General features: G+C 42.9%; 2 protein-coding genes across 5 annotated transcripts in view; one reads left to right on the forward strand and one right to left on the reverse strand.

Moving 5' to 3' along the window:
- Window positions 1-8,880, forward strand: part of LIN9 (lin-9 DREAM MuvB core complex component) — an 86,652-nt gene extending 77,772 nt beyond the window's left edge. For all 3 annotated transcript variants that reach the window (XM_073011474.1, XM_007988266.3, XM_007988267.3), the window contains 4 exons: window positions 1,118-1,243; window positions 6,522-6,701; window positions 6,844-6,941; window positions 7,430-8,880. In XM_073011474.1, coding sequence (XP_072867575.1) covers window positions 1,118-1,243; window positions 6,522-6,701; window positions 6,844-6,941; window positions 7,430-7,535 — 510 coding nt within the window. In that variant the 3' untranslated portion in view covers window positions 7,536-8,880. The remainder of the gene's footprint in view (window positions 1-1,117; window positions 1,244-6,521; window positions 6,702-6,843; window positions 6,942-7,429) is intronic.
- Window positions 8,881-14,029: 5,149 nt separating this feature from the next.
- Window positions 14,030-17,328, reverse strand: MIXL1 (Mix paired-like homeobox). Of its 2 annotated transcripts, none has more exons than XM_007988269.3 (2): window positions 16,704-17,328; window positions 14,030-15,269 (listed from the first exon to the last, which is right to left on the reverse strand). In XM_007988269.3, the coding sequence occupies exons 1-2, from the start codon at window positions 17,094-17,096 to the stop codon at window positions 14,964-14,966; spliced, it is 699 nt and encodes a 232-aa protein (XP_007986460.3). In that variant the 5' UTR covers window positions 17,097-17,328; the 3' UTR covers window positions 14,030-14,963. The 2 variants fall into 2 exon arrangements, with proteins under 2 accessions (XP_007986460.3, XP_007986461.3); XM_007988270.3 differs by having other exon boundaries at window positions 14,030-15,293.
- Between the last annotated feature and the right edge of the window lie 3,090 nt (window positions 17,329-20,418).

Genomic DNA, 20,418 nt, shown 5'->3' on the forward strand with positions numbered 1-20,418 from the left:
TCATTAAGTAATCAACACATCATTAATAGTGTGTGCTGTTAAGTCATTTAACTTTTCTAGTCCTCAGTTTTCTCCACTGTAAAATGGTATGGCTTAACTAGATGATCTCTGAGGTTTCTGTTAGCTCAGTCTATAATTCTGTGATTTGGAATCTATATAAAGTAGTTCCTCCCTAGGTCTAGGAAAGTTTTCTTTCCCTACCTATACTTATTAAAAGGAGCAATTTTGCTTCCTTAGTACATGACAATGTGCTTTTTCAGAAATCCTCTGAAAAAAGAAATGTGGTTAAATTTTCCTTGACTAGAGAGGTTTCATTGCCAGCATTTTTAGCAGGAATGAAATGGAGAGTATAATTTATTGGAAGTACTGTGAAGAGAGGGAAGGAAATGGCGTCAAAGTCCATTAACTTTGGTTAATGGATAATTTGATAATGCTCCTTGGTAAGGAGCATATATGGAATGATGACACAATAAAAAGTTAATATTCATTGAGCATTTTCTATGTGGGAGGCACTGTGCTAGCGTGTATTATCTCATTTAATCTTTGCAACAACCCCACTAGATAGATATTCTTATAATCCCCATTTTGCAGTTGAGGAACATGAGGCACAGAGAGATTAAGGAAATTCCTTAACATCACACAGCTAGATGGTAATAGAGGTGGAATTTGAACATATATAATCTGATTCTAACACCCATGCTCTTAAACCATTATGCTATACTGAATTGATTCCAGGTACAGCATCAATTGGTTTAAATAACTAGAATGCTTCAAATGAGGACATATGATTTAACAACTAACAATCCTATGAAAAAGTTGAAAGATGAATATAACGAACATCGCATACATGTTTATCAATTAACATTTTGCTCCGTTTAATTTATCTCTATAGAAGGTCTCCTTTTCAAAAAAGCAAATGGCAGACATCATGGTGCTCCAGTGAACAAGGACAGTCTCCTAAATAACAATACCATTATCACAGACAAGAACTATAACAATTAGAACAAATTTAATAACCTTTAGTTTGCTTTTTAGATAAGTCAAATCTTTTAGATCATTGAAATTGCATTGCTAAAAAACAAACTCTTACCACGATCTGATTTTTCTGTCTTCTCAGAAATCATATTCCATGCCCATCAGCATTGAATTTCAGCGGAGATATGCAACAATTGTTCTAGAGCTTGAACAGCTGAACAAGGACCTAAACAAAGTTTTGCATAAAGTTCAACAGTATTGCTATGAGGTAAGTGATATGTATAGATTTCCCTCCATATTTTTATTTGAAGCTTAATCCTTTTACCTTCACACTTTAGAAAATCCATACCAAGCCAATATCTTCATAAAGTCCTTTAGCAGAACTATATTATATGAAGTTTCTTACTCCTCCCAGCATCAGTGTTGAAGAGTGAGTGCTTTATACATAGAAAGCTGTCAATTTTGAGTTTTTTGGTTCAAGATACAAATAAGGCCCTCCAAAAAACTTTGGAAAAATCCAGAAAACTAATTACTCTTAATTCCACTACCCCAGAGACCAAATTTTGTTGTTGTTTCTTTTTCTTTCTTTTTTTTTTTTTTTTTTTTTTTTGAGACAGGGTCTTGCTCTGTTGACCAGGCTGGAGTACAGTGGTACAGTCTTGCAATGTTGGTGAACTACAGCCTCAACTTCCCCAGGCTCAAGCTATCCCCCAACCTCAGCCTCCTGAGTAGCTGGAACCACAGGTGCACAACATGTCCAGTTTACTTTTGTAGAGATGAAGTCTTGCTATGTTGCCCAGGCTGGTCTCAAACTCGTGGGCTCAAGCGATCCTCCTACCTTGGCCTTCCAAAGTACTGAGATATAGGCGTGAGCCACTGTGCCCAGCCCCAAAGAGCAAATTTTGGTCTATTTCTCCTTAGTCTTTTTTGGTGTATTGTTTTTTTTTGTTTTGTTTTAAACAATACGTGCTTTTTCTCATAAAGTTCTGATCATGCTGGCTATACAATTTTGTTGCCTTCTCTTTTAAACCTTAAATTAGCATTAGAACTTTGAATTCTTGAATTTCAAACACATAGATAACAGGGTTATTTGTGAATTTTCATTCACATGTGATTATATGAGAGTGGTTCAACAATTGAGTTTCCTACTACAGAGTAAGAATTAAAATGATTCAGGTGAGTTTAAAATGCTCCTGCATTTGCATACTTTGAGGTTGTGTGTTTCCAGGAAAGCCATCTGTGTTTGTGATATCAGATTCTTTTTTTGTTTGTTTGTTTTGAGACGGAGTCTTACTCTCTCGCCCAGGCTGGAGTGCAATGGCACAATCTCAGCTCACTGGAACCTCTGCCTCCCAGGTTCAAGTGATTCTCCTGCCTCAGCCTCCTGAGTAGCTGGGACTACAGCTGTGCACCACCATGGCTAATTTGTTTGTATTTTTAGTAGAGATGGGGTTTTACCATATTATAGGCCAGGCTGGTCTCAAACTCCCGACCTTAAGTGATCCGCCCTCCTCAGCCTCCCAAAGTGATGGGATTACAGACGTGAACCACCATGCCCAGCCATGATATCAGATTTTTTTTTTTTTTTTTGAGACAGAGGTTCACCCTTGTTGCCCAGGCTGGAGTGCAGTGGCACAGTCTTGGCCCACTGCAACCTCCGCCTCCCAGGTTCAAATGATTCTCCTGCCTCAGCCTCCCAAGTAGCTGGGATTACAGGCATGCGTTACCACACCCAGCTAATTGTATATTTTTAGTAGAGACGGGGTTTCTCCATGTTGGTGAGGCTGGTCTCAAACTCCCGACCTCAGGTGATCTGCCTGCTTCAGCCTCCCAAAGTGCTAGGATTATAGGCATGAGCCACTGCGCCCAGCAGTATCAGATTTTTAAACAGTTGGCTTATTTTCCTAATAGTTGTCAGTCATCCACATAACAATATGCATTGTATTAGTAAATAGATTTTCTCCCCTAGACTAGCAGCTATTCACAAGACATGCAGACTATGCAGTCCAGGATGACACATAACAAAGCCGATGGTACATGCAGAAACGGGTTGCTCATCAATCTTTTTGTAGTACCCAAGGCCATTTGTGATAGGCTCGTTTCCTAATGAAGTAAAGTAATGTAATCTTCTCAAAGCTCTTAAGGAACTACAATATAGAAGTTATAGTAATAAAGAACATATCAGAGAGTACACCATGACTAAGCAATTCTACTTCTCAATATATACCAAAAAGATACATCAACGTGTATTTACCAAAATACATATACTAGAATATTCATAGCATCACTGTTCATTATAGCCAGAAATCACAAACTACCCAAATACCCATCAGTACTACAATTGAATGATAAACATGGTATAATTACACAATGGAAATGCTACCCAGCAGTGAGAATGAAAGAACTCAACTACAGCTCAGCACCATGGATGGATCTCACAAATACAATGTTGAACAAATAAAGTCAGACACAAGAGAATATATAATGTATGATTACATTTTTATAAAACTGAAAAGCTAACCTCTGATGCTAGAAGTCAGGATGGTGGTTACCCTGAGGGAGGTGGTACTGGAAGATGGCATTATCAGGGGGTCTGGGGCATTGGTAGTATTCTGGTTCCTAATCTAGTTGCTGACTTCTCATTTTTGAGAATGTTTGATTTGTGAAAACTCATTAGCCTGTATACTTCATGATTTGTGTACTTTTATGTATTTATGTGTGCTTCAATTTAAATTTTAAAAAGTATTAGAGGATACAGTTATTCATTGAAGCAGTATTGGTAATTATAAAATGTTAGAAATAAACATAAATGCCCACACATAGGAAACTGACTATTTATGGTACATCCACACAATTGAATATTATGCTGCTGTAAGAGAGGAAGCTCTCTGCTTACTGATATGGAGTGATTTCCAGGATGTGTTATTAGATGCAAAAAGCAAATACAAAAATACACATACATATTCCAAAGTATATTACCTTTGGAGTAGGAAATAAGTGGAAATACTATATATATGTATCAGCTTAATTTTTCAAAAGGAAACACAGAAAGGATATATTAGAAACTAATTTGGGAATGGGGTAGGAGTTGGTAAGAAGGAATGACATTTTTCTGAGTGTTCATTTCCCCAACAAATACAAGTAAACTCTAAAGTGTAGTACAAACAGAAATAAACGAACCTAACTATATTTCAAAGGAGTGACATTAACTTACTGTTACTGAAGGGGATAAAAACTGATTCAGATAGCTTGAACATAGCATAGGTTGAGCATCCCAAGTCTGAAATGCTTCAAAGTCCAAAATTTTTTGAGTGCCAAAGTGAAACTCAAAGGAAATGCTCACTGGAGCATTTCGGATTTTGGAGTTTTGTATTTGGGATTCTCAACCAGTAAGTATAATACAAATATTCTAAAAATTTTTAAAAATCCTAAATCCAAAACACTCTCTTTTTTTTTTTTTTTTTTTTTTTGGAGATGGATTTTCACTCTTGTCCACCAGGCTGGAGTGCAGTGGCGCAATCTCGGTTCACTGCAACCTCCGCCTTCCGGGTTCAAGCGATTCTCCTGCCTCAGCCTCCCCAGTAGCTGTGATTATAGGCACGTACCACCATGCCCAGCTAATTTTTATATTTTTAGTAGAGACGGTGTTTCACCATGTTGGCCAGGCTGGTCTTGAACTCCTAACCTTAGGTGATCCACCCACCTTGGCCTCCCAAAGTACTGGGATTACAGGCATGAGCCACCACGCCCGGCAGCGGTTCTGAAACTCTTACCGTGTACTCTAGGACAGCAAAGAAGCAAGTAAGTATATTGAACTTGGGAGGCAGAGGTTGCACTCCAGCCTGGGCAACAGAGTGAGACTGTCTCAAAAAAAAAAAAAAAAATTGAGGATAACGGAAGCCAGGTTTCTCACTGTTGAAGAAGGCAGTTATGAAGAGGGGGAAGACTAGAGTGAACCCTGTGGCATTAGATGGGAATAGGGGGAATCAGTATGAATTCATGGTTTATTTTATCTTTATGATACAAGTATAAGTGAGTGTATATGTCTGCTGAGAGGGCCAAAAGCAATACACCCTAAAAGCAAAGAACACACCTAGACCCAGATCTTGGTCTCTCAACTCTGTTCTCCAATTTTAAAAAGCAAGACTCCTTGCAAAAGGGACTGATTCCAGACCTGGGGCAGAGAAAGAAGATGAGCCTGGCCCACCTTATTATGCCAAGGAAGTAAAATGTGCCCCCAAATTATGGGGATATGGCAAAAAGAGCCAGCTTGACAGGGTTCCCACTGGCCAAATCTGGGACAATTTGAGCTTCAGCATAAATAAATATGGTAAGAGATTATAACCTATAGAATAAAAGTCATATCAGTATGAGTTCATACTAATTCATTTTTTAAGGGAAACTACTTTGTAGTAAAATGCCAGCTAATAAATACAGAAGCAGTGTTAAGAGTGAGAAAAACACCATTTTGCAACCATCATAGTAATAATTGATATAGACAAGAATCATCAACAGATGCTAAAATTGGTAGGTAGAAGTTTGATGACAAATAGGATGTTTACATAGCCTCAAAGTATCTCTTCGGCCGGGCGCGGTGGCTCAAGCCTGTAATCCCAGCACTTTGGGAGGCCGAGACGGGCAGATCACGAGGTCAGGAGATCGAGACCATCCTGGCTAACACGGTGAAACCCCGGCTCTACTAAAAAATACAAAAACTAGCCGGGCGCGGTGGCGGGCGCCTGTAGTCCCAACTACTCGGGAGGCTGAGGCAGGAGAATGGCATGAACCCGGGAGGCGGAGCTTGCAGTGAGCTGAGATCCGGCCACTGCACTCCTGCCTGGGCGGCAGAGCGAGACTCCGTCTCAAAAAAAAAAAAAAAAGTATCTCTTCATAACTACTTAGTACTTACAAAAAGGAAATCCTTTACTGTAGGGAAATCTGGCAGACACTTACCAATTGATCAAAGAGAACATCACCAGTAATGGGACAGGCCAACATCACGTGCCTTCTAATAAAGATACCAGAGAACCCAGCACCATGTTTGTAGTATTTCTGCCCAAAAATGCGTAACTTCAGTCTAATCATAAGGAAACAGACAAACCCACATTGGGGGATATTACACAAAATAATTGGCTCGTACCCTTCAAAAATACCAAGGAAATACAAACTGGAGTGATTACAGGTAATGAGGCACAGTGTTTGCAACTTAAATTACTAATGGGAAGAATTATACATTCACAGAGATCAAATGGCAGATCAAATGTAATAAAACATAAACAGTGAATCTGAGTAAATGTTATCAAGAGTTCTTTGTTTTATTCTTTTAACTTTTTTTAGAAGTTTGAAATTATATCAAAATTAAAAGTTACAAAAAATAGAAAATAAATCCGAAACTGTTAAAGAAAAAAACTTGTAAGGTAAGAGTACCATTTTAGTTTAAATGCTAGTTTTATAAAGATTAAAATCTGAAAAGAGGGCAGAAACACATACAGAAATAATCATGGCTTCTTGAACATGCATCTCATGCTTCAATCATCTGTATTCAGCTTGCTCCAGACCAGGGGCTCCAGCCTGCAGATCAGCCGACAGATATGAGACGCAGGTGTGAGGAAGAAGCACAGGAAATTGTTCGGCATGCAAATTCCTCAACAGGACAGCCCTGTGTGGAAAATGAAAATCTGACAGACTTAATTTCCAGGCTTACAGCTATTTTGTTACAAATTAAGGTAAATCTTAGAGAAAATATTTTCTTAATTTGACACAAAGCAACCCATGCTGACTTGTTGCGAAGAAATTAATTCTATCAGGTATTTTATGACTGTGTTTGAACTATAATTCAATTAAATTTTGAAACTTTTTTCCCTTCAGTGTCTAGCAGAAGGAGGAGACCTGAATTCCTTTGAATTCAAATCACTTACAGACTCATTAAATGATATCAAGAGTACAATAGATGCTTCTAATATCAGGTAATTTGTTAGGTACACTCTAATCATTTTAATGTGAAGTTCATAGTGATTTTCTGTCCAAGTTTTAAGAATTATGCGTATTTGTGAAGTACTCATATATTATCCATTAAATATATTTTTAAGAGCTTTTCACTTATATCCAGCCTATTGACAGAATAGAAATTTCACATGGATTTTGTATATAAAGAAATCAAGAGATGTATTTAGGTTTGGGGTTAGCATGGAGGTTCAGCTTAGAAGTAGAGCTTCCCCAGTCAGTGAGAGGCTCATCTTCTCCTTCCAGCCCCACATGGCTCCTTTGCTTCTTTAGAGCATATTTGTTCAACTACTACTGAAGTAGAATTATGGCTAATGTATTATAGGAGATTTATTCCTTCCCTAAGATTTATCATAGCTGTTTCCTAACTAAAATTCAGCTCTTCCTTTTTAAAAAATTATTTCTTAATTTTTTGAAATAAAGTAGTTAACCATGTTTCTTCTTTCTTTAGTTGCTTTCAGAATAATGTAGAAATCCATGTTGCACATATTCAGAGTGGCCTGAGCCAGATGGGAAACTTACATGCCTTTGCAGCAAATAACACCAACAGAGACTGAGTAAAGATTTCATTATTCCAACTGCACGGGACATTGTTTTTGAGAAGTTCTTTTCCTTTATATAGGCTTCCAACACCAAATAACCTAACTGCTGGAAAACAAGGGAAATTTAAATCTCCAAATAAGGCATTTTAATAGACTGTACTGCTTCTTAAACCAGCATTGCTGACCAGCATTATATTTATTTTTCTTTTATTATTCTGATGCAGTAGCATTGCTTATGTTACATATGTTTATATTCACAAATATTTTTAAACTGAAATATCTGAACATAATATAATTTCGTGGAAGAATACATTGACCATTTTTTTTAATGTGCATGAATTCACCGCAACACATGCAGACAACTGCTCCGATGGAGAGTATGAAGAAACCTGGTCTTTTTGTTCATGTCGGTGGCAGTGTGGAAATTCCATCCAGAAAATTACAACTCCACTTGATTTAGTTGATCACCATCTCAGTCTTCAAAAGATAACATCATGAGGTGTGAGAAGTCCTAGTTTTAAGGAAGCCACTGAAATATAGATGGGAAATGTGGACTATACAAGTATATATATATACTTGCAATGTGACATGGTTCTATAGATCATTTTATAATAATAAATATTTTAATTTATCATAACTTATATAAAAGAAACCTTTGCTGTTTGTTGAAAGAAAATGAAGGAACAGGAAGAAAGGTGCAAAATGCTAAATTTCTGCAAATGGATTTGGCATGTCTTCCCGTCAGTTCAGGTCAAAAGTGCATTGTTATGAGATTTATTAAAAAAAAAAAAAAAGACTGATAACACACTATTTTCATATTTTTTTTTGTTTATTTGCACAACTTTTAAACCAGATTACTGGTTAAAATCCAACAGTACACAATTTATAAAGTAAAAAGATTTTATAAAGAAAAATATAATAACCAGTGCTGTGAAATGCAGAAGAAAGGCTTGTTTTGGTTGTTTTTCTTTTTTAGGAAAACCTTGCCTAAAATGTTAATCTTGTAAAAAGTATGTATTTGGAATTTTCTTCGTTTTAATATAGAATATTATAAAGTCAAAATATAATAAATTTTTTTCAAATTTGGAGTTTAAGATATAGCTGTAGAGGTGGTTTTAATTACTTTAGATGTCTCATAAAATGAGACTTTTTATATGTTAATGTATAATAAACAAGATTATTTTCCATTTGGAATTTTTGTATAGTTTAAAAAGGCTTCTGTATTCTTTGTTGGTATTGTGCCACTGCAAAACTTTAGTGCAGAGTTTATATTTAGCTAAACTGTTATGTTAATTAAGAAATGCATAAATCTTCTATTCTTAATATTTGTAATTCTAAATAAATTGATCTATGAAAATTATTTTCTATATTTTCATTTAATTCAAGTCGATATGCATACCTTCTGTTTAAAAAGTTTTGAAGAATTGTAATTTCCATTAAGTTATATTTTTAGGGGAAACAGTACAGATTACCGAGTCTCTCTGAAGTATCATACCATCCAATGGTATGGATTTTATTTATTACCATACCATCCAGTGATATGGATTTTATTTATTGCCATACCATCCAGTGGTATGGTATTAAGCAGGTAAGTTATTTGGCCTGGTATAGACCTAGTGAAAGGTTGATTGTAATATATTCTGCCTAGAATTGGGTAAGTATTTTGTGCATTTTTTCTTTTACATTATTTTTTTTTTTTTCTCTGTCACCCAGGCTAGAGTGCAGTGGTGCAATCTCGGCTCACCACAACCACCAGCTCCCGGGTTCAAGGGATTCTCCTGCCTCAGCCTTCTGAGTAGCTAGGATTACAGGCACGCGCCGCCATGCCTAGCTAATTTTTGTATTTTTAGTAGAAACAGAGTTTCACCGTATTGGTCAGGCTGGTCTCGGACTCCCGACTTCAAGTGCTCCACCCACCTCAGCCTCCCAAAGTGCTGGGATTACAGGCATGAGCCACCACACCCGGCCTCTATTTCTTAAGGCTTACTTGTCACACTTAAATAGTACCTCATTTTACACATATTTAATTGAGCACTGTTTGTCTTTCAGTGCCTTCATGTGTTGACAGCAGGGACTGTGCTGAAGAATACAGTTGAATTTTATTTCTGCTTAGGGAGGAAGAAATCTGTATTTCAAAGTAGTCATGTTGGGTCAGCCATACATTGATTTGAATGATATGCCACTGCCTAACACACTTCTGGAGCTCTAAAGAAAGCTGTCAAAGCCAGATTGAGCAAATATGCAAGCACATACATGGCTTTTTTTAATATAGATTTGGTTCTGAGTTACTTTAAGCTAGTTCCAAAAGTCACATTCACTCATAACCACTGAGAATCTACAAAAAGATTTGCCCATTAGCATTTTTGAATCCATGCACCTCTCTCCATCTTCATTACCACCACTACTTGCAGCCCAGCTGCCATCGTCAGTGACCTGGAACACTGCAGTTGTCTTCTAACATCTCCCAGCGTCTACTCAGCCCTGTTCAAATGCAGCCAGAGGGATCATCTTAAAATGCGGAATTAATCATGTTATCCCTCTGTCTATAAATGTTTTTAAAATCTTCATTTGGCTTTCAGGACAAATTCAAAACTCTTTTACAAGACCTATAAAGTCATACATGATCTGCCTCCCTCCCCAACTTCTTTATCTGCTCACTACTTCACAGGGTCTTGGCACATGCAGTACCTACGTTCCCTCTCCTTTCCTTGGTAACTCTTTATCATTTTCTAGATCTCACCTTCAGCATCACTTGTTCAAGGAAGATTTCCTTGACCACAACACATCTATTATAATGTCTCCAGATCATATCTCTCTCCTTCCAGCACTTGTCACTTTTGCAATTTAATATTAATATTTCCTGGAGGTCTTTTGTCTCCCTACTGGTGTCTGCTCCATGAGGGGAGGGACTGTTTCTGTTTTTGTTCACCATTTATTTCCAGGTCCTGGTAAAGTGTCTGTTCATGGGCAACAAATAAATATTTGTGTAATGAGTGGGCAAATGAGAGTTTAAAAAAGGTCTAAGCATCATTAATATCATCAGAATAAGAGTGAGGTCTTCTGTGATGATTTCTTTGAAAGATGAGACAGTAATGACTGGCATGTAGAAATTCTGACTTGGGGATTGCTTTTAAACCTATCACATTGGGGCCGGGCACGGTGGCTCAAGCCTGTAATCCCAGCACTTTGGGAGGCCGAGATGGGCGGATCACGAGGTCAGGAGATCGAGACCATCCTGGCTAACATGGTGAAACCCCGTCTCCACTAAAAAATACAAAAAACTAGCCGGGCGAGGTGGCGGGCGCCTGTAGTCCCAGCTACTTGGGAGGCTGAGGCAGGAGAATGGCGTAAACCTGGGAGGCGGAGCTTGCAGTGAGCTGTGATCTGGCCACTGCACTCCAGCCTGGGAGACAGAGCGAGACTCCGACTCAAAAAAAAAATAAAAAATAAAATAAAACCTATCACATTACTTTATCATCAGTATCATTAGTCCAGACTAACAAGACCAGTGCAATATAGGAGTATGGTGGTAGACTAATGGGTGGGCTGAGTTTGAGTCCTGGCCATGCCATTTATAAGCTGTACAGTTGTGAACCACTACTTAGATTCAGTTTCTTGATCTTTAAAGTAGGAAGATTAGTCCCTGTCTTACATGGTAGGTGTGAGAATAAAATAGATAATGTCTGTAACACATTTAACAGTTAGGGACTCTTAGAAAGTTTGAGAGAGCTGCAGGCTACTTCGTAGAGGATCCCACAATTTAAAATGTGACAACAGGATTTACATATTTGTAGAGTTTTACAGTTGTTCACTGGGGAAACAACATAAGAATATAAAAGCAATAATACAATAATTACAAGATTTTTTCGTAAGTGCGATTCTTAGTGGACCATAATTTAAAGTGTTATATGTCTTTCAGTTTTGTGAATGTATTTGTAGTATGTCATTTGACCATGTCACAAGTTTAAATGTGATTGTGAGACCTCCTGAGCACCTCCAGGATGGGCCCTGAGCATAATGTTAATAGCTAATGTTTATCAGCTCATTTTTGGTTTCAAACAGTTTTCAAAGAATTGAGAAGTACACTTTGCTGCTAAGGCCTCAACTATGTTCTCTTGGCTGCTTTTTGTTGGGGGGATGGCAGGGACAAGGTCTCACTCTGTCACTCAGGCCAAATGCAGTGGCATGCTCATAGGTCACTACAGCCTTGAACTCCTGAACTCAAGCAGTCCTCCCACATCAGCCTCTCGAGTAGCTGGGACCACAGGCACATGCCACCATGCCCGACTTTTTTTTTTGAGACAGAGTCTCACTCTGTCACCCAGGCTGGAGTACAGTGACCCAATCTCAGCTCACTGCAACCTCTGCCTCCTGGGTTCAAGCAGTTCTTCTGCCTCAGTCTCCCGAGTAGCTGGGACTACAGGCTCCTGCCACCACGCCCGGCTCATTTTTGTATTTTTAGTAGAGACAAGGTTTCACCATGTTGGCCAGGCTAGTCTTGAACTCCTGACCTCAAGTGATCTGCCCACCTCGGCCTCCCAAAGTCCTGGAATTACAGTGTGAGTCACTGTGCCTGGCTTTTTTTTTTTTTTGAGACAGGGTCTTGCTATGTTGTCCAGACTGGTCTCAAACTCCTGGGGTCAGACAGCCTCCCACTTCAGCCTCCCAAAGTGCTGGAATTACAGGCATGAGCTCCTGTGCCCAACTTCCTGGTTGGTTGCTTGCTTTTTTCCTAAACTTATAAGTGCTTGGAAACTCTTGGTTGGTTTTTGTTATTTTTGTTGTTGTTTTTGTTTTTTGAGATGGATTCTTGCTTTGTTGCCCGGGCTGGAGTGCAGTGGCGCGATCTTGGCTCACTGCAACCTCCACCTCCCAGGTTCAAGCAGTTCTCCTGTCTCAGCCTCCGGAGTAGCTGGGATTATAGGCATGTGCCACCACGCCTAGCTAATTTTTGTATGTGGTGGTGTTTTTTGACACAGTCTTGCTCTGTCGCCCAGCTCTTGGTTGTTTTAAATGGTGGATTTGCTACCCTGAAAAGTACAGGCCAGGCACGGTGGCTCACACCTAATTCCAGCACTTTGGGAGGCCGAGGCAGGCGGATCACCTGAGGTCAGGAGTTCAAGACCAGCCTGTCCAACATGGTGAAACTGTCTCTACTAAAAATACAAAATGTAGCTGGGCGTGGTGACGGGTGCCTGTAATACCAGCCACTCGGGAGGCTGAGGCAGGGAGAATTGCTTGAACCCAGGAGGCGGAGGTTGCAGTGAGCCAAGATTATGCCACTACACTCCAGCCTTGGTGACAGAACAAAACTCCATCTCAAAAAAAGAAAAAAGAAAAGTACAAACCACTTGAATAACATCTCTGAAAATTAGGGCATCTGGCATATATAATCTCGGGCTCTTCTAGTAACCATCAAGACATGATGTCCTGGCCCTCGCTAGCTATGGCATCCCATGAGCCTACTTTAAAGCACAGTTTACAAAGAAACCTCACCTATGGTTACCTCATAACACAGACCATTTCCTTTAACTCTAAAGGAGTTCGAAAACTCTCAAAATATCAAAATATTTTAATTGATCTTAGACTGACTTAGAAATGGTTATTTACATACATTTAGAATTACAAATTGCAAAGAGAAATCTCCTAAAACCAAATACTCATAAAATATTATTAAATATTCAAGCAAAAATATATTTATGTTTTTGTTTTTTTGAGACGGATTCTCGCTCTGTTGCCCAGGCTGGAGTGCAGTGGCGTGATCTCGGCTCACTGCAAGCTCCACCTCCCAGGTTCACGCCATTTTCCTGCCTCAGCCTCCGAAGTAGCTGGGACTACAGGCACCCGCCACCACACCTGGCTAGTTTTTTGTATTTTTATAGAGACAGGGTTTCACCATGCTAGCCAGGATGGTCTCGATCTCCTGACCTCGTGATCCACCTGCCTCGGCCTCCCAAAGTGCTGGGATTACAGGCGTGAGCCACTGCGCCCAGCCTGCAAAAATGTTTTTAACCAAATTAAATTTCTCAGCTCAGTGGCCTGGTGATATAATATCAATTACTGGCTAAAAACTACATTTGCAGAAACTTTTAGAAATGTCTTTCATGGCCACATAGTATGTACTGAGCAATTGTGGAGTGAAGCACTGTACTAAGAGTTATCTAAAAGAATTCATTTAAATAGAAATTACATTGAAACATTTGTGAAAGACATTTAATAATCCACAAAAGTTGCATAGGAAATACAGTAACAAGTGCTAAGGGTAACACTGGAGTGATCGAAGTAACAGGTGCCAAATCAGGATTAGAGAAAATTTCAGACTTCAGAAAGCGGGCGGGGAGTCCTCGAGTGTTTTGAAAGTGAAAGGTATGAATTTGGTTCAAAACTGAAAGGAGTGACCTTAAGACCAAAACGTATGCTGTGGAAAGTTGACCTTCAGATTTGCGTAGCTGTCCTGCAGGCTAAGGGTATCAGTTATCTGGGAGGATAACTGAAAGCTTTTTATAATGTGGTAGCAACTGGAGGTTACCACAGAACCATAGAGTAATTTTTTTTTTTTTTTTTTAAGAGTGTCCCTCTGTTTCCCAGGCTGGAGTGCAGTGGCGTGCACGATCTTAGATCACTGCAACCTCCACCTCCCAGGCTCAAGTGATTCTCCTGCCTCAGCCTCCTGAGTAGCTGGGACTACAGGCTCCCGCCACCATGCCCAGCTAATTTTTGTATTTTTAGTAGAGATGGGGTTTCGCCATATTGGCCAGGCTGGTCTTGAACTCCTGACTTCAGGTGATCCACCCACTCAGCCTCCCAAAGTGCTGAGATTACAGGAGTGAGACACCATGCCTGGCCCACAGAGGGTAATTTTTTTTTAAGTAGTTGAGAAGCTAGAGGCAGTGGGGGGGGGCTGTCAAAATAATCTGCATGCAGAGTCATTGGAGCTATGGTTGAAAGTGAAGATAACAGACCCAATTTTAAAAAGTAATAAGCCTAGGATGAGGGTTGAAGAGACGGGGGGTAGAGTGAGTTTAAGATTATAAGCCTTGGAGGGACCAGGAGAAAATGGCAGCTATCGAGCACAAGGGGAAACTGAGTCAAGCTGAGGCATTCTTGTGAAGAAAATAATGAGTTCTGAACAACCAGTCCAAAAACGAAGAACAGGCCTGGCAAGAAGGCACAGCGATGCAGAACAAGTGGAATGTGCAGGCTTGGAGAGAACACAGGTAAAAATGAATGCCGGAACTCTGGGGTGGGAGTGTGGGCTTAAAATTACTTCATTGACAGAGTCGCGGGGTATTTTCAAATGTGAGAGGTGCTGTCAAAACCATCATCAAGGTTAACAAGCACATGTCCTTAGCATGGAAGTCAGAAAGGACAGTATGCTGATGTGTCTCTCCCAGGCTATCAGTTATGACTCCTCAGAGCTTATCCCGAATTCTCCCAGAATCCTCAAAAGTTACCAAAGGCAGAAAAGATGTGTTCCTCCCATGAGTCCAGTTTTGAACCAATGTCTTCAGAGAGAGGGGAACAGGTTTCAAAATTCTGACCTTGGGAGCTAGAGTCAGAGATGCCCCCTCCAACCCCGTTTGGATCGGGCAGGCAGTTCACATCCACCTCAAGAGGCAGCTGGGGCTTCAGACATTTCGCTTCAGTTCCAGGAGCAGAGTGGTTGAGGATAATCTCCGGCCTAGCCAAAGGTTGGAAGGATTTCCCACTCTGACGCCGGGACTTGGCACGTCTGTTCTGGAACCATACCTGGAAGAGGGGAGAAAATAAAAGCTGCTTTTGGTTGGAGTTTTTTATGCTAACATTATGTTCACAGTTCATACTAGTAAGTTCCAGTTTAACATCCCCTGGCTTCCTCTCCAGAGTCTTGTCTTCATAAAGCACTTGGGTTGACGGTTAGAAGTTCAGAGCACCTGGCTTTCCTTGCCTCCCCATTCCCAGATGCAAATATTGGAATAATGCCTAGTTCTATCTGTTCTTTAGTTAGAGAAATTTTCATGAAAAATGGAGTCACAAAAATGGAAGCCCTTAGAATTCTTAGAAGAAAACTGCATTAAATTATGAGGAAAATCGGTTTTTGAAGGTCTATACTCCCTTGTCAAACTAATCAAGGAGGTATTTTGCTCATGCCAGCTGTTGAGACTGACAGCTGTGTGACCGCCAGCGGTGCAAAGAAAACAAGTCCACTCTCCCGGTGTTTAAATGAGGGCTGCTACTTAAAACCGCGCTTGGACACCGACCAAGGGGCTACAGACAGACAAAAAGGCAGGCTTCTCCCTACCAACTCTAAGATTTTGATCTAGATTAATTTAGATAATAAACACTGCCGGGGCGCGGTGGCCCAGCACTTTGGGAGGCTGAGGCGGGTGGATCACCTGAGGTCAGGAATTCGAAACCAGCCTGACCAACATGGTGAAACCCCGTCTCTACTAAAAATACAAAAATTAGCTGGGCGTGATGGCTGGCGCCTATAATCTCAGCTACTCGGAAGGCTGAGGCAAGAGAATCGCTTGAGCCCGGGAGGCTGAGGTTGCAGTGAGCCAAGATCGCGCCATTGCACTCCAACCTGGGCGACCTGGGCAACAAGAGCGAAACTCCGTCTCAAATAATTAATAAATAAAAATAAACACACCTTGGACTGGATTTTTCAAACTGACAAGTTCCAGGTGCTTCTCGCTTTACCTCAATTCGCTACATCCTTTCAAATCTAATCCCAAAACGTAACACTTGCCAAGAAAGTAGCATGGGGGGTAACTTGGCAAGCCAGCCCTCCCCGCTCTCGGCTACCATTCTCACACTCAAAGCCAGAGGAAAACCCCAACTGCCCCTCATCTGTGTCTTCTTCCTGGATAAGGAAAAAGTATAAAACTTCTTATCTTCCTGCTGGGAATTATTTTTTGGCCATTTCAAGGGACCGGCTAATCTCCTAGGAGCCCTTGTTATATTTAATAATGAGAGTTAGAAATCGTTCAGTGCAGGCCTGAATTATTTCACATAAGCCTCACAATCACCCTGTGCAGCAGGTGCCGATATCACGCCCTATTTCAGTCTAGGACACAGAGCCTCAGGGGAAGCACCTTGCCTGCAACGTCCCGGGGTGTGGCCTCAGGAGCCCAGAGTCCAGACCTCGACGCCGCAGCGCCTCCGCTCCAGGGCGCACCTGCGAACGCGGCGGGCCCTCACCTGGATCCTCGACTCGGGGAGCAGGGTGAGCGCGGCCAGGCGCTCGCGCAGGTGGATGTCCGGGTACCGGGTCCGGCGGAAGACGAGCTCCAGCAGCTGCAGCTGCTCTGCGCTGAAAGACGTGCGCTTGCGGCGCTGCGACGCGGACGGGGCGGCCGCGCCTTTGGGGGGCGCAGGCGAGCCCAGGCTGGCTGGGGGCGGCGGGGCCGGCCCGGGATCCCGGCCGAGGAAGCTAGCGAAGGGCGCTGGGCCGGGGCCCGCGGGTGGTGCGGGGAGCAGGGCTGCGGCGGGACTCGGGGGCGGTAGGAGCGCCCCGCCGGGGTGGGGAGCCCGGTACGCTGGGAACGCGGCGCCCTCGGCGAACTGGAGCTCACTGGACTCGGCTGCGGCCATCGCTCAGGAGCCCAGCGCGCCGCCCGGAGGGGCGCGGGCTCCACTTATATCCTCCCGGGCCGGGGGCGGGGAAGGCGGCGCGGCGCGGCGCGATCAAAGGTGGGCGCGGGGAGGCCCGTGTCTCCTCGGGGTGCGAGCCCGCCCTGGCCCCGCCAGACGCCGGGGATAATCGCTTCCGCCGGCCGCGGGATGCAGGAGGGAGGCGTGAACTTGGGTCCCGGCCCCCTCCGTGTCCTTCCCCGCCCACCCGCCCCGCCGGCGCAATCCACATCCCCGAAGGACGGTTTGCCCGGGAGGGCAGCCCGGAGGGGTCCGGGTGCGCGGACCGCAGGCGACAGAACTCTCTTCTCCGGGTCAGATCCCAGCTAAGAACAGCGGAAGGGCCTTGCTTGGCCTGTGCCTTACATGGCCCGGGCCTTGTGCCTTGCCCTGGTCCCGTCTGTTCTCATCAAAGCTATTTATTTACCACCCCTGCTATGTGCTAGACCCTGTACCAGGTTGGTCAAACAGCCCGGCCCCTGTCTTCTGCAAGCCTCCCTAACACATCCTGAATCCAAGCGGGGAGGGGGGTGAAGATAAACGGATCCAGGGGGCAGTACATTCCTCCTGATTAAATGGGTGGGGGGAGTAGGGGGGTTTGGCCGGAATGAACATGGGCCCACCAATAAAGATACCCTAGGTAGGACGGGGTTGGCAACGTGCCCCATTAGCAGAGGAGATGAGCAGTTTGGCCTTTCTGGAGATACTCAACAATGCACAAGACCCATCTATTGGATGGGAGGAGATGAAAGCCACCTCATGAAGTTTCCACGCGCTCTGAATCATCATTCTTTCCTCTGCCCCTTGGGACTCTGAAAGCTCCCATTTTCTCTACTTTGTGCTATGGTTATGGTTTCTCTGTTTCCCCTGGTAGGTTATAAAGTCTTAGCAAGCAGGAACCCACGTCTCCCTTTCTGAGTTTATCAAGTATCTACTCTGTACACCTATTCTGCGTGAGGCGCGGTGCTAGGCCCTTAGTGAATGTCTGTTGAATTGGATGTCACCGAGTTCCCCTTACTGAAAGAGAAACCCATGATCCACTATGGGAACTGCCCCACCACAGTGCAAGAACTCAAGAGAGGAGCATAGAGGCCCAGGTCTTCTTGCTCCCAGCACCTCAGCGCCGATTTCACCGGGATTCACTCACTGTGGCGGACTCAAAGGGAGATCTTTCTTGGGAGGATCTTTCAGGGCACAATCCCTGTCCTGTCTGCATTCTGGAAGGTCAATAGACAGTCTCAGAAGATCTTGGATCTTTCTATCCTGCGTGGACATTCCACGTGGCAAAGCAGAAAGTATTCTTGGAGCTGCTGCAGAGAAGAATTTTGGGCTTGATTCTCTCCTGGCTGGGGTAAGGGGTGGGGTTGGCAGGGACTGTGTCCTGTGCAGCCCCTGAGGCCCTTCTGGGCAGCTGATATGCTTACCGTCTGCTCTTCCATCTTCCTTCCACCCCTTCTCCTTTCTTTCCCCTTCTTTTCTTTCTCTTTTATTCCTTTGCCAGTTCATTGAGGTTTTCATGCTGGGAACACGGGTTCAGGAATATTTCTCTATGCTCATTCATTCACTATTTCAAAAAAAATGTGTGAAGTGTCACTGTGCCAGGCCAGGCTTTGTGTGTGTTATTCCTACTCCAACTTCACAGATCAGGAGATATGCCCACAATCTACACAGAGGCCCAAATAACTCTAGAGCCTGTGTGCCAAGCTGACCTCGAGGCATGACTCCCATGGTTACATGGAGCTCCTCTGTCTCTCGGGAGGACGATGAAGCCTGGCCCCACTCCAGTCTCGGGGGTTGTCATCTTTCAGGCACATTGGGCTCCTCAGGTTCCTATTTGCAGGCTGCAGTGATGGATGCATTACTGCATGTAGCTACAGGGACCAGGAGGCCAGCCCCAGGAGGACACTGGAGGTTTGCTGGCTGCTGGCCGCCAGCTGAAGCTTAAGAGCCAGAGATGGCTTGAGCAGCCCAGAAACTCTGCCCAGGAGCTAGGTGTCATAGGAATCCTCCAGCCCACCATGTGGAAATCCACTCCCTTCCCCTGGGTCCTCCGTCCAGGCCTCGGTCCTCTGCCGCCATCTGCTCACTTGTGAGGGGACCCAGAGCCTGCCTGTTTTGTCATAGCCAGGAACATGGACCTGCGGAGACAAATGAAGTGCCTGCTCATCACAGAAGCAGGCAGTAGTTTAGTGAAGCATAAACATATAGGTAAAGCAATCTAAACTCATGAGAAGAAATCCCAGCATTCAGGCCAGGCTCAGTGGTTTGCACCTGTAATCCCAGCACTTTGGGAAGCCGACGTGGCCGAATCACCTGAGGTCAGGAGTTTGAGACCAGCCTAGTCAACATGGTGAAAACCTGTCTCTACAAAAAAATACAAAAATTAGCCAGACATTGTGGCACACACGTATAATCCCAACTACTTGGGAGGCTGAGGCAGGAGGATCACTTGAACCTGGGAGGCAAAGGTTGCAGTGAGCCGAGACTTGTGCCACGGCACTCCATCCTGGGCAATGGAACAAGACTCCGTCTCAAAAGAAAAAAAAAGAAAAAAGAAATTCCAGCTTTCACTTTGTGGTTTGATAATCCTCCAAACTGACTAAACAGGCATTATTCTCTTATGAATGTTTTCCTGGGAGTTTGTGTTAGATCATAATCTTGTATAAGTGAAATAAGATTTCAGCCTCTCCCATTCTCTCTTCCTTTTGCTCTAAATGAAGTTCTTATGGAATGTGCTTATATATGTCTAAAAAACAACCTCCACAAGGATACAGTGGAAAGTCAGGGTTGGAATCAGTTAAAAGATTATGATACTACAAGTTTCTTTTTCTTTTTTTTTTTTTTTTGAGATGGAGTCTTGCTCTGTCACCCAGGCTGGAGTGCAGTGGCACAATCTCAGCTCACTGCAAGCTCTGCCTCCGGGGTTCACGCCGTTCTCCTGCCTCAGCCTCCCGAGTAGCTGGGACTACAGGTGCCCACCACCACGCCTATCTAATTTTTTGTATTTTTTACTACAGACAGGGTTTCACCACGTTAGCCAGGATGGTCTCGATCTCCTGACCTGATACTACAAGTTTCTTTAACATTGCCATTTGACTTAAACCTCATGTATTAATAGTTATTTCTAACTAAATGAACAAATAACTCACTTGGTTTTCTAACCATACAATGAAACTCTTCTGTAGAAGTTTTCTGACTCTCTGTGGGATGTGGTATTGACTTAGCGTGTGTCACATATCTTGCATAAAGTCATACTGGACAAGGGTTGGAAAGGGAGACTTTT

This window comes from Chlorocebus sabaeus, chromosome 25 (genome assembly GCF_047675955.1).
Source record: "Chlorocebus sabaeus isolate Y175 chromosome 25, mChlSab1.0.hap1, whole genome shotgun sequence".
NCBI lineage: Eukaryota > Metazoa > Chordata > Mammalia > Primates > Cercopithecidae > Chlorocebus > Chlorocebus sabaeus.

What these genes read in the sequence shown, in the direction of transcription:
- MIXL1 (XM_007988270.3), bottom strand. Translation starts at nt 17,096, where the DNA reads ATGGCCGCAGCCGAGTCCAGTGAGCTCCAGTTCGCCGAGGGCGCCGCG. An exon ending in TCCCCGAGTCGAGGATCCAG is followed by an intron (nt 15,294 to 16,703) that starts GTGAGGGCCCGC and finishes AACCAAAAGCAG; the next exon opens with CTTTTATTTTCTCCCCTCTT.